Raw genomic sequence first — 13,223 nt, forward strand, 5'->3', positions numbered from 1 at the left:
TAATTTTGTGTTCTATATATGTTTTTACTTTTAAAAAACCCAAACAAACAAAATATCCATGTAAGTGTCAGCTTGAGTAGAATACGTGCTGAAAACATAAGTGACTTACAAACTGTGGCCGGTGTAAATAGGTTTTTGGGGCTTTGGGTTTGACTGTATTGTATTTGCACAATATTTCCCTACCAGCCTGTGGAAGTGCATCGAGATTTTTGTCACTTTGCTCTACAGCGTGTTAGCATTTCAGAGTTTTTTCAGAAACATGCATGCAGTTTCACAGCCTTGCAGCTGAGATTTTTTTTACCCATGAATTGTAGTCCTCTCTGTGAGCTCTTGGGTGAGATGTGTAGCTCATTGAGCAGCCAAGGTAAGTCATCTTTTTAGTGAGTCTTGTCTCATTTTGGAGACAGAGTGCATCGGTTGCTTCCTTCTGTAGCTGCCTTTAGCCCTCTGATGCACTCTGCTTGGGGAAAATTGCTTCATGCCACTTCAAGGTACTGTTCAAGGTACTGCGTTTATTACCGGGGCATGTTGCTGCTGATGCTGTTGAGGGAGTTGTTGCTACGTTGTGCAAATGTCAAACCTTTGGGTTTAAAGTATTCCTGATCTATTTAAACTGGGGAGAAAACACCAGTAGATTTTGACACTTGGCTGACCTCCACCATGTTATCTTTTAGCTGATGTCTGCCGCAGGGTGGTGTAACACTAGCATGAGAAACATGTTGCATATGGTACTTTTTGTGAGGGGAAGTTTTTTATGCTTTCCTACTCACTTCCCAACAGGAATTGAACTCGAACTTCCGACAGATCATTTTTCCTGAAGCGCTTAGGTGCTTAATGAAAGGAGAGTATACTTTAGAAAGTATGCTCCATGAATTAGATAACCTTATTGAACAAACAACTGATGGGGTCCCTTTGCAAACGTTGGTTGAATCTCTTCAAGCCTACTTACGAAACGCAGCTATGGGACTAGAGGAAGAAACACATACTCATTACATCGATGTTGCAAGGTAAATCACTTCTTTAGTCCAAGTATGAGAAAAAATGTGAAGACTGCAAAACAGTAGCTTGTCTAAATTCTATTATTTGCTTGAAGTACAGGCTTTTCGTGCCCAAGAATAGCCTTAGGCAGAGTGCAGTGTCTAAAGTGCCCACACTTCCTCGGTGTGCGCGCGGGTGCATGTGCCTTTATCCACGTGCGTATGTAGAAATACAGTGCTATGGCAATTTACATTTACATCTGCTTGAAGCTGACTTTTACTAGTCAGCTTTTTCCAAAACATGTAGTTGTGACTTTGAACTTAAGGAATACTAAAAATAGGAACTGGTCCTTTAGTTTGTGGGAGGAACCTGTGAAAGGGAGTTTGTAACCATGGCACTCCTCATCAGGAGCTTTGATGAGCAACTTTTGCATAATGAATCAGTAACTTGATTTAAAAAAATCAAACCAGAACATGAACAAGCAAACAAAACCCCAACCAAAGATACTTGTGCACCGTGTAATGTAGGACAGTACCTTTCTGGGGAGGTGCCTGGTAGACAACTGAGCCAATTCAAAAGCTTCCTGGTGAGTGGAAGTGACCTTGCTGCTTGCCTTGAGCCAGTTACGGTGGCTCTGCCAGTGGTACAATGAAGCTTGCTATACCAGTTGAAAACAATTTACTACTTTTCTCATAGGTTATTAATTTTCTTCCTGGTTTACCCATTGGCAAAGCCTGCTCAGCCTGTTAGTTGAGGATCAAAAGTGATATAGGGAGGGAGAGGATAAGACCACCCTTTCAGGAGCAGCAAGATGTTAAACCTACTCAGCCATAACCTGAGACCTCATCCTCCACCTTTTTGCCCCATATTCCATTCAGTCAGTTATATATGTGTATAAAATCAGTACGGTGATACTTGGGGTTTATAACTTTTTAACATGCTCCTAGGAAGTACAGTCTGTACCCTCTCCCTGGATTTTAAGTCTGCTTTGTAGCTGGTCCTTTAATACAACCCCATCATATATGGAATCCTTAGCTGTCCTTACGAGACCAGCACTAGGATTCATGTGGTAAGCAAGGCAGGGTAGGAAGTGCCTGCAAAAATGTCACCTTGTTCAAATGAAACTTAATTTCAATTTGTTCTAGCTGTGGGATCAATCAGTTTAAGAAAATCCTATTTCTTTTTTGTAGGCTAAGCAAAACCATGTAAACTTTCTTGGTTGTGGTTTTTTTTTTTGTCTTAGAGTGCTTCATGCTCAGTATGGTGAGCTGATTCAGCCAAGAAATGGTTCAGTTGATGAAACTCCCAAAATGTCAGCTGGTCAGATGCTTTTGGTAGCCTTTGATGGAATGTTTGCTCAAGTGGAAGCTGCGTTTGGTTTATTGATTGAAAAGGTATGGATTTGTTCTTTTCAGAGTATTCTTTGAGTCAGGAGTATCAAAGTTTTATAAAAAGAAAACTAACTATTTCCTTTACGTTGCTCAGCTAAACAAGATGGAAATACCTGTTGCTTGGCGTAAGATTGACATAATTAGGGAAGCCCGCAGCACCCAAGTTAACTTCTTTGACGATGACAATAATCGGCAAGTTCTAGAGGAAATTTTCTTTCTGAAGAGACTGCAGACAATTAAAGAATTTTTCAGACTTTGTGGTACCTTTTCTAAAACTTTGTCAGGTAAATAAATGTTATCAAGCACTCAGTATCGCTTTGTCCACTGCTCATCCCATGTCCTTTTCAGAGGAAATGTAAAGTGGTGGTCACTCGTACTGTAACGTGACCTTTCATGCATGGCAAGTATGCTGAAATTAAAAATGAATTCCTGTAATCTTGCTGGGCTTGTAAGTCTGAGACTGTTCTTCCAGATGTGACAGATGTTTGTACCAAAAATACTCTTTCTTTTCTTTGACAGGAATCAGTTCGCTTGAAGACCAGAATGCAATAAATGGACCCGTTCAAATTGTCAATGTAAAAGCCCTTTACAGAAACTCTTGTTTTAGTGAAGACCAAATGGCCAAACCAATCAAGGCTTTTACTGCTGACTTTGTGAGACAGCTTCTAATTGGCCTTCCAAACCAAGCTCTGGGACTGACTTTGTGCAGTTTCATCAGTGCTTTGGGTGTCGATATCATTGCTCAGGTAGAGGCTAAAGACTTTGGAGCGGAAAGCAAAGTTTCAGTGGACGACCTGTGCAAGAAAGCCGTGGAGCACAATATCCAGATTGGCAAGTTCTCGCAGTTGGTCATGAACAGGGCGACAGTATTAGCGAGTTCGTACGATACGGCGTGGAAGAAGCATGATCTAGTGCGCAGGCTTGAAACCAGCATTTCATCCTGCAAGACCAGTCTCCAGAGAGTACAGTTGCATATTGCCATGTTCCAGGTAAGACCACGCCGGATGTTAATTCTCTCCAAATTGTGTCTGTGGCAAGCGAGCTTTAGGTACGGTGTCTGAGCGCAAGAGCTTTGTATCTTGTGGAAGGAGCTTATTTTACCACTCTCTCCCTCTTTTTAAACAGACAATGACTTTAAGGGAGGGTTGAAATGGAGGGTATGCGTTGTTGAATGCCATCTTACGCCTTTCCTTCAAAGTTCTAATGCATCAGCTGTCTCCTTGCTCTGCTGTTTGTCTCACGGAAAAATATAAATAGCAGCAATATCAGTCCTGAAAACGATGTTCTGAGGCTTTAGATAAATGCCGTTGTGTGCCTTGAGCTGTATGCTGGTGTCCAGTTGCACTGTGGTATCACTGACCTTCATTTTGTAGTGATCTGTAGGTTAAGGGCTCTCTCCATGTCAGTTAATAAGCCGTTTCATAGACTGGTGACCAAGACTGTCTTTGTTTTAATGCATCGCAAATGAATCGTTTCTGAATGTTGATGGGTCTTGCGTCAAGGAAATGTCTGTAAATCACTGATTAATAGTATAAATATCCACGCCAGCAAAACATAGTTTAGAACTACTTATAGAGTTTAGCATGCTCTTAATGATTTAGAACTTTTAAAGTGTGCCGGTATCATCTTTTGACACCTAGTCCTTCTAAAATGCCTTTCCTTGTAAGGCTGAAATTCATAGTACTGAAATTGCTGTTTGTGAAGCACAGTATTTTGTGCTGAGCAGTATTGGTAATAAGAGTTCCCATCCTTTTCTTAAAGTGGCAGCATGAAGATCTCCTTATCAGTCGCCCACAAGCCATTTCTGTTACGCCTCCGCCGCGTTCTGCAATTTTAGCCAACATGAAAAAGAAACTTCACACGCTCAGTCAGATTGAAGCCTCAATTGCAACAGTCCAGGTACTGCTACTTCTGGGGGGTTTGTTCAGCAGCACGTTGGAACGTGACTCTGGCACGCACTTCAGAACTATCTGCCACCTCCAGGTTATGTTATCTGCCTTGCTACTGAAGCACAAATTTACTGGTGCTTCATTGATCTCTTTCAGTCTGTCTGCTGTGTACTGTAACGCTGTTTGATTTTCCTGTCTTATGCAAAATATCCTTTGGAATACCAGTAAATCTGTTTTGTGAACAAAACTAAGAATATGTGAAATTACCTTTCCTTCTGAAGGCTGTGATTACTTTTAACTTGCTTTTGTATTTTTGTTCTGGTAGATTAAAATCTAGAAAGGAGACTTTATTGCCATAAGAATCAAATCCAGTTGTAGTGTGTGCTGAAAATAAACCTTGAAACAGCTTAAGCTAATGTTTGTCATGAAGACAACATTCTCTTCTATGTATGGGTATACCCTTCAGAGAGGGTGGGGAGGCACTGGAACAGGGTGCCCAGAGAAGCTGTGGATGCCCCATCCCTGGAAGTGTCCAAGGCCAGGCTGGATGAGGCTTGGAGCAACCTGGTCTAGTGGAAGGTGTCCCTGCCCATGGCAGGGGGTTGGAACTGGATGGTGTCTTTAAGGTCCCTTCTAACCCAAACCTGTAGTTTGGGTTTCTGTGATTCTATAAGAAGGTGTCTGCATGTGTTACATATGCCTTTTTTTGGTTTTAAAGTTATGCTTGTGGTGATACATATCAGTATGCATTATCTGTGTTTACAGTGTGGCTGGTTGTTTTTCTTCCCCAATGCAGGAGAAACTAGCGGCACTTGAAGCAAGTATTGAGCAGCGTTTAAAATGGGCAGGAGGTGCTAATCCTGCACTGGCACCAGTCTTGCAAGATTTTGATGCCACTATTGCTGAAAGGAGAAACCTTGTACTGAAAGAAAGTCAAAGGGCGAGTCAGGTAATACACATGAGTACAGTACTAACGACTGAATGAGCGTGTTCACTCTTTATTTCCTACTTGAGACTTATGTAGAAGATATTTTTCCTCCTCAGCATCTAAAGAGCAAACATAAATAACTAAATACTTCTGGGAATCTCACTTTAAAAGCAATATGAATAATCTCTGGCACAATTGCTGCAGGGTTGCACGACCCTGAAATAATACTGCAGAGCGGCTTTACTGCTGTGCTTAAAACGCTCCATTCTAGGGATATGGAACCAATACTGTTTGAATAATAGAGAGTTTCCTTTCAGTAGCTTTTCTCACTCTTGCTTTGATTTTCAGGTCACTTTCCTCTGCAGTAATATCATTCATTTTGAAAGTTTACGTACTAGAACAGCAGAAGCCTTAAATCTTGACGCTGCGTTATTTGAACTTCTCAAACGCTGTCAACAAATGTGCTCATTTGCGTCGCAGTTCAACAGTTCAGTCTCTGAGCTGGAGCTTCGCCTGCTTCAGAGAGTGGTGAGTAAGGGTCACAGCAAAATCCAGAACATTACAGAAGTGCTGTAATCATGGGCTCTCTGTCTTGCCTTCTAAATTCACGTTATGTGTACCTCCGAGTGGGCTGTGCGTTAGAGTTTACTCCTTCAGCTGCTAAACACTTGGCAGTAGCATCTGCACACGGATTGAATTTTATCTCTGAAAACAGATGGAAAAATGTTTCTGTTTATTTTTAGGGCACCGGTCTTGAACACCCTATTGGCAGCTCTGAATGGCTTCACTCAGCTCACAAGCAGTTGACCCAGGAAATATCTACGCAGAGAACAGTACAGACAGAAAGAGAACAGCAAATCGAAACAGTTTGTGAAACAATTCAGAATCTTGTGGATAGTATTAAAACTGTGCTCACGGGTCATAACAGACAGCTTGGAGATGTCAAACATCTACTGAAAGCTATGGCAAAGGTATGCCTAAAACTTTGTTCAGTTTATTCCTCACGCTCACATCTGTGTAGCATAAGAAAAATAGCACTTTTGCTTTTTAAAGTATCTAGGGACAGTGAAACGTCCTCATGCATGTGGACGTTCAGGACATAAAATTAACTTCACCTCAAAGAATTCATAAAGCTTTATTTTTAGAGTTAGGCTAATCAGACTTCGGTTAAATTAAACCTTTTCTCTCATTTGGCAGTTGAAACACTTTTTTGGTGTGTTGACAAAGCCTTTAGTTTTCAACCAGTAAAGCGCTTCACCTTTTCCAAGTTTATTTTCTTAAAATGTCATTACTGCAAATTATGGTTATTTGCGGTCAAATGACAAATTGAGGGGCTGAAAAGGCTAAGAAATGCTCAGCGTTTGGCTAAGAGAATAAATAGTTAACCTTTGTGCCCATCTTTGCAGGATGAAGAAGCGGCTTTGGCAGATGGTGAAGATGTTCCCTATGAGAATAGTGTTAGGCAGTTCTTGGGCGAATATAAATCGTGGCAAGATAATATTCAGACAGTTTTGTTTACATTAGTTCAGGTTATGGGTCAAGTCCGCAGTCAAGAGCATGTTGAGATGCTGCAGGAAATAACTCCCACCTTGAAAGAACTAAAAACACAGAGCCAGAGGTGAGAAAGTCACGTTCTCTGTTGAAGGCATTTTGTTATCTGCTTGTCTGTAGCAGAAATGCAGCACGGGGAACAGCACGGGGTTATCTTGGAACACAGAAATCCTTTTGCAAAGTTTAACTTTGGTTTTGAGTTTTTCAGTAAGTCAGGTAGCTGCATGAATATTTATCATCTCCGTTATATTTTCTAGCGTCTACAATAATCTAGTGGGCTTTGCATCACCCTTAGTCACCGATACGTCAAATGAATGCTCAAGCCCAACATCAGCTGCTACGTATCAGCCAACCTTTGCTGCAGGTAATACTTGACACAGTACAAATGTTAGGAATTGATATTAGAGACTTCTACTAAATTCTTAATTTTATAACATTATTAAATGCTAGAGACTTCTATTAAATGTTGAAATACAGACAATCTCTATAAAAGCCTACACGCCCCAAGTCATTCAGCAGACAGTACTGAATGACCGCTTGGTCATAGCCCTTGAATAGCCTTCAGGATCGGGATGCACTTCACAAAGCCCAGAATACATGGGATGCATTGTAACATGTATCAACCGACCTGTAACTTCTGTTGAAATTAGTATTAAAATTCATGGTGACCTGGGAATTAATCCTGAAACCCTACATACGCAGTCGTGTTTGCGAAATTTTTCTTACTTTACAGCTAAAAACATGAATAAAGTTTCTCATGAGCATGGATTTCTTTTCATGTAAGGGAGTATTCTGCTCTCAGGATTTGGACTAAGTGCAGGTTCCTGATTCCTTTCATTAATAAGAATTGCATTTTATAACTGCCATGCAAAATGACAGGATTAGAGGTTAAGAGAGCCCATAAAATTTTTGCGTAACATAAATAAATGTTTTGCAGTGGAACAAAATAACTTGTTGATGAAGTGAAAGAAATTAGAAAATGGAAAGATTGAAGAGAGAACAACTGGTGCAGAGTTTAAAATACAAGTTTAAAATGTGTTTGTACTGAAGTACCGATAGCTGCATTTGATATACGTTTACTTAGGCTTTTTCTTGCATCTACAGTATATTATTTTGAATACTTTAAGTGCTTTAAACTTTCTTTACAGCTGTACGTAGCAACACAGGGCAGAAAACGCAGCCGGAGGTGATGTCGCAGAATGCAAGAAAGCTAATTCAGAAGAACCTTGCCACGTCAGCAGATACTCCTCCAAGCACAGTCCCAGGAACTGGCAAAAGTGTTGCCTGTAGTCCCAAAAAGACAGCCAGGGACCCTAAAACGGGAAAAGGTAAACACACAGGGCTTAAAATTCAAACCAGCAACACTACAAAAAAGCCAAACAATAAAAAAAAAACACCAGTAGCAACAGTGAAAAACCCCACAACGCCTCAGCGGGCTTCTGTGCAGGGATGTGAAACTGAACTCATTTTCTTTTGTCCCTTCAGCCGTGCAGGAAAGGAATTCATATGCAGTTAGCGTGTGGAAGCGGGTCAAAGCCAAGTTAGAGGGCCGAGATGTGGATCCCAACAGGAGAATGTCTGTTGCTGAACAGGTGAGTTGAAAACAGTGAAGTTCTAGTAGCAGACCTTGCTGCCGACGGTTGGTGGTAAGCACGACGAAGGCTAAAACCCTGCTGTGAATGGGGGGTCCCTTTTGGGAGGTGTGGTTGATGCTCCAGTGCACGTCGAGGTATGCTGCTGCCTTGTGTTGCTGCTGCGTTTGGTTTTTTATCAAATGCTTTTATTTCCTGTATCATAGATTCATAGTAACTCGTGAGTGGGCTGAGACCGCCTTTGGCGTGTCGGCGAGCTAACGGTTGTGACAGAGCAGTTGAGTGATACCCAGGGAGAACATGAGATCTGTGCGTCTGTCTGAAGGACAGAGTTTGTGTTCACCGGCCTCACCCAACCGTGCTCCTGTCTCTGGGAAATGCACTCGGTGGGCCCAGATGTCCACGTAAATTAGAGAACGCTGTGACTGTTTTCAGGATAGGGGCTATGAATGAGGTGATGCATCATCTTTTTTTAGCCCTGTAGTACAAATTCCCGTTTCTTATGTGGGCTGCACAGAGTTACGCAAGATTAAGTTTACTGTAGATTTTTTCACTGAAACTTTGCATTTGCAAGTGACATTTGACAGAAAATGTTAAGATCACTGAAATACTTTTTTTTTAAAATCTAGCTTATTTTTAATTACTTGTTTGACCTTTTCAATAGGTTGACTTTGTGATTAAGGAAGCAACTAATCTAGATAACTTGGCTCAGCTGTATGAAGGTTGGACTGCCTGGGTATGAGTAGGGAGAAAGCAGATCAGTCTGGTTCAGTGAGGTCAGACATCCACCAGAATCAACTCGGCCTCAGGCATCCGTAGCCGCACCACAGTCGGTGGTGATGCATACTGGGGCTTAATCTGAGGATACCTAGGAAATCTCGGTGCACTGGGAAGTGAATCCTGCAGGATAGCTGCACTCAGGGATACGCTAAACACAATGGTCTGCAACCCCCACAGTCAAGGGTGAAAGCTCACCGCTTGAGCAACACGGTTTGTCTTTCTGCTACGGAAGAACTGCAAACGTGTCTGGGGGTTAGCTGCAGAAAGAAATCGGGATGCTACAAACCGCAGAGTGATTTGGAACTCAATTCCACCTGACCCTGTGAACAATCCAGGAAACGCCGAACCCTGTTCAAAGAAAAACAGAAAAAATGGGGCCATGAAGAAATCACAGCAAGGGAAGATTTGATGCGTTCAGATTCTTGTTACTCTTGTTGCGTGGCAACAGTGCTGGTTGAGCCGACCAGTGGATACGGGAAAAGGCTACAAAATGTAAACTTCAGAAATGGACTGAAAGCGAAGAGCTGTACATCAGAAATACGCTGCATTGGAAGAACTTCTGAGATAGAAGAAAAAGCCTTTGTTCTCTTCTCCCTTTCCTCTTTCCTTTCTCTCCTCCCTCCCACCCTCTCCTTGCATACACCCCTCTTGGCTTATTCTTGTAGGTTAGGCGTACTTCCAATATACTTTTTATTTCAACCCTTCTACTTCACAGTTTAGTCAAATTAACAAATTTTGTTTGGTAAACAAATTTTCCAAAAGCACTGAAAATATAGAACATCAATAATTACTTATGAGTTGGATGGTCAAATGCAAGATGTAATTTTGGTTATTTTGAAGTCATTTCTGTAATTCTATTATGTACAGTTTCTCAAAATTGTCACTGTGCATTTAAAAGTAACGAATCCTACAGGCATTTGATTTAATGTGCACTTCCCTCTGCTTGCAGTGTACACTTTTTTGTAATTCAAATTGTCCCTCCAAGCTCATTCTACTGTGATTGCTGTAGTTTCTTTCGTACGACGTAGCTAATCCAATGTAATCTTTACCTTTTTAAAAACCAGGATAGAGTACCTAGTAGAGTTTTACATTGTTGATGACAGATGAACAATAAAGTGATGTTCTGGTGGAGGTAGAGTGATACGCTTTTTGCTTTCCTAATGCTTTCAGTTTACACTTGTCAACTGTAGTGCTTCAGCTCACAGCCGTAGAAGTACAATCCAAGAAATGAAGGACTCTCCAATTTTTGTTCAGCTGGATCTGTAAAGATTTCTGCAAAGTAATTTTCCTTTGCCATGTTACTTCTGTAGATGGTTGTTAAATAATTCATCCATAGTCAGTTTTAATCAATTTTGCACTCAAAGTGTGATTATGGTCAGAAAAGTCTCTAGAATTGGCACCTTCTTACTCGATCGATGTCCTGCTGGTCTGTCAGTTGTCTAGGACTTCTTGGTTCCCTTTTAGAGCGGGACAGCTCTAGGAAGAGGCAACTTCCTTTTCTGAGAGCAAGGTAGCCTAACACAACTCGGCTGCAGAACCTGGCAGGTGTGTTAGCTGAAGCAGAAATGCACAGTGGTGGTCTCAACCCAGGTACTTCTGTGTAGCTGCCTGTGCCAAGCTTCTCTTCTGTAAACTTGGAGAACTCATTACGCACAGTTGCTGAAAAATGGAAGACGTGGGGAGATCCTTCATGCCATTTTAGCTGCTTTTCAGAGTCAAAACACACTTCAAAGAGAACATTTCTTCAATCAGTGTTGAAGTGTTGAAGCATTCTAGCCAAGCTCACTACTGGTATAAAATCACTTTAATTGAATGGAGTTGCAGCAGTTCAGGAGTAGAAAGCTTGGCCAGTAACTCTCAGAGAAGGTAAATGAACATCAGGCCCAAGTGATCAACAAACCTGTGTTGCTTCCAGTACTTTTGCTGTGCTGACTGCTCTGCCTCCTCAGTAGGTCTTAGAACTCACTTTCTCCTCTGTTGCCAATTTTTTGTGGACATGCACTTGGAAGTGTAAGGATTTTCAGGAGCCACACGGCCTTTTTTTTTTGCATTCTGACTGCCTGCTTAACTCCGGGGAATCACAGGCTTTGTATGGAACGATACCCGAGCGAACGCATTCCACTGCCGTTGCTTCCTGAGCCCTCTGCCCCGCCACGCGCTGCAAGCAGGAAGGTGTTCGAATGTTGCGGAGATGGAGGGTCACGCGCAGAACCAGGACACGTGGTGCTGTTGGTCCGTTTTATTTTTTGCCAGCTAAAAATAACCCTACGAACACTCGGTTTGGATTACCATAGCAACGAGAGTGTGTTATACACGCTGTTTTATTTCCTGGAAGCTGGGGGGAAGGGAGGGGTAATGCACTCACCTGTGGCTCATGTATTATACCTCTGCTATCCAGAAATGAAACACTTGTGTGGAGATGGGTTCTTAATGCGTAATTTAATAAAGTTTAAAGAAAAAAAAAAGCATTCATAATTTCCTTGTATGCAAAACTGCTTGTGGCTGTGAAAATTACAGGGGAGGATAAAGTGCCTAAACCAGAGATACAAAACAAATCCCTAGTTGGAGCAGGATTCTACAGAGCCTTAAATTTGCGTAACTGAGGTTGAGGAGACTGCTCACACGCTTAGGAGTTAGTGGGACTGCCAGCTTTTGTGTGCTGATGCCGCCTTCTCGGTAAATGTTGAGAGATTGGCAAACTGGTAGAGTCTTGGTTAAACCTAAAATGCAGATTCTGTGTTTCTTGCTTATTAAATAAGTCTGCATTAGTGATGTCATCTTTTAAAAGATAACCTGTTTTTTATAAAGATGTATGGTTACTTCATTATCTTTTTCAGTAAACCTGAGACACGTTCTTCTGCGGCAAGACCTAGAAAAATGCAAATCTAGGATCGAATCACAAAAGGGTTTGGGTTGGAAGGGACCTTAAAGATCATCCAGTTCTCCCCCCCGCCATGGGCAGGGACACCTTCCACTAGACCAGGTTGCTCCAAGCCTCATCCAGCCTGGCCTTGAACACTTCCAGGGATGGGGCATCCACAGCTTCTCTGGGCAACCTGTCCCAGTGCCTCCCCACCCTCTCTCGGAAGAACTTCTTCCTGATATCCAATCTAAACCTCCCCGCTTTCAATTTAAACCCGTTACCCCTTGTCCTGTCACTACAGACCCTTGTAAAAAGTCCCCCCCAGCTTCCTTGTAGCCCCTTCAGGCACTGGCAGGTGCTATAAGGTCTCCCCGGAGCCTTCTCTTCTCCAGGCTGAACAAGCCCAACTCTCCCAGCCTGTCCCCATGGCAGAGGTGCTCCAGCCCTTGGAGCATCTTCGTGGCCTCCTCTGGACTCACTCCAACTGGTCAATATCCTTCTGATGTTTCTGTAAAGATCTACAGAGCAGCTGCAGCTACAGCAGTCAAACTGTTCAGCTGAGGCAGTTCTTTGCGTGTCGCTCACCTGCAGTAAATGCTGTAACCAAGGGACCGTGCTGCAGAGTAACTTCCAGCAGTCAGCTCAGAGTATGCTCCTCAGTTTTGAGTTGTTGCTCCCTCTCTTAGGTAAGTAGAGTGGTGGTTGAGATGCTCTTAAGCCTTTGAAAATCCAGTTCCTGGGTTGTTTCTCTTCCTGTCCTGCAAAGCCAGGTGTGAGCGCTGCTCTACCACACGGGTCACTGGGATGTGCTTAACTGGAGACATCCGTGGTGTGTCAAAATGTTTTGGTGGAATAATGGCAGTGTCGAGTTAATATGGCTGAAACTGAAATCAGAATAGATGTGTACAGTTAAATTAATTTGGTGCTTTGCAGGGACTTCATGGTCCTTTCAATGTGTGTCCTTTGCACAAATTAATTTTACCTTCAGTCATTAGTCCACTTAAGTAATATATTTTGTCTGTAATTTTTCAAATAACTGTAAAAGACTCGAGTCTGCCAAATAAATTGCAGGGAGGGAGACAGTTTTCCAAGGATAAATGAATGAGATGTCTATAAAACCATTGCTAGCGTGAGGTTAACTGGTGTGGGAAAGGGGGTGTTTCACTGCACGAGCGCCGCTGCGGGAACTGCAGCAGCCAGCCCCAGCCCTGTGACACCAGTGGTCAACCTGGATGGGCTGGAGAGGTGGGA

General features: G+C 42.4%; 1 protein-coding gene across 1 annotated transcript in view; it reads left to right on the forward strand.

The window, feature by feature from the left end:
• Positions 1–10,240, forward strand: part of SMG1 (SMG1 phosphatidylinositol 3-kinase-related kinase) — a gene marked incomplete at its 5' end in the record, with an annotated part of 57,195 nt that extends 46,955 nt beyond the window's left edge. The window contains 13 exons of the mRNA XM_010148030.1: positions 781–1,007; positions 2,222–2,372; positions 2,464–2,653; positions 2,889–3,358; positions 4,131–4,268; positions 5,055–5,207; positions 5,535–5,714; positions 5,930–6,157; positions 6,593–6,804; positions 6,995–7,101; positions 7,886–8,065; positions 8,223–8,329; positions 8,994–10,240. Coding sequence (XP_010146332.1) covers positions 781–1,007; positions 2,222–2,372; positions 2,464–2,653; positions 2,889–3,358; positions 4,131–4,268; positions 5,055–5,207; positions 5,535–5,714; positions 5,930–6,157; positions 6,593–6,804; positions 6,995–7,101; positions 7,886–8,065; positions 8,223–8,329; positions 8,994–9,071 — 2,421 coding nt within the window. The remainder of the gene's footprint in view (positions 1–780; positions 1,008–2,221; positions 2,373–2,463; positions 2,654–2,888; positions 3,359–4,130; positions 4,269–5,054; positions 5,208–5,534; positions 5,715–5,929; positions 6,158–6,592; positions 6,805–6,994; positions 7,102–7,885; positions 8,066–8,222; positions 8,330–8,993) is intronic.
• Positions 10,241–13,223: the final 2,983 nt, after the last annotated feature.

The sequence above is a fragment of the Eurypyga helias genome, unplaced genomic scaffold (assembly GCF_000690775.1).
Source record: "Eurypyga helias isolate BGI_N326 unplaced genomic scaffold, ASM69077v1 scaffold6433, whole genome shotgun sequence".
NCBI classification, from domain to species: Eukaryota; Metazoa; Chordata; class Aves; order Eurypygiformes; family Eurypygidae; genus Eurypyga; species Eurypyga helias.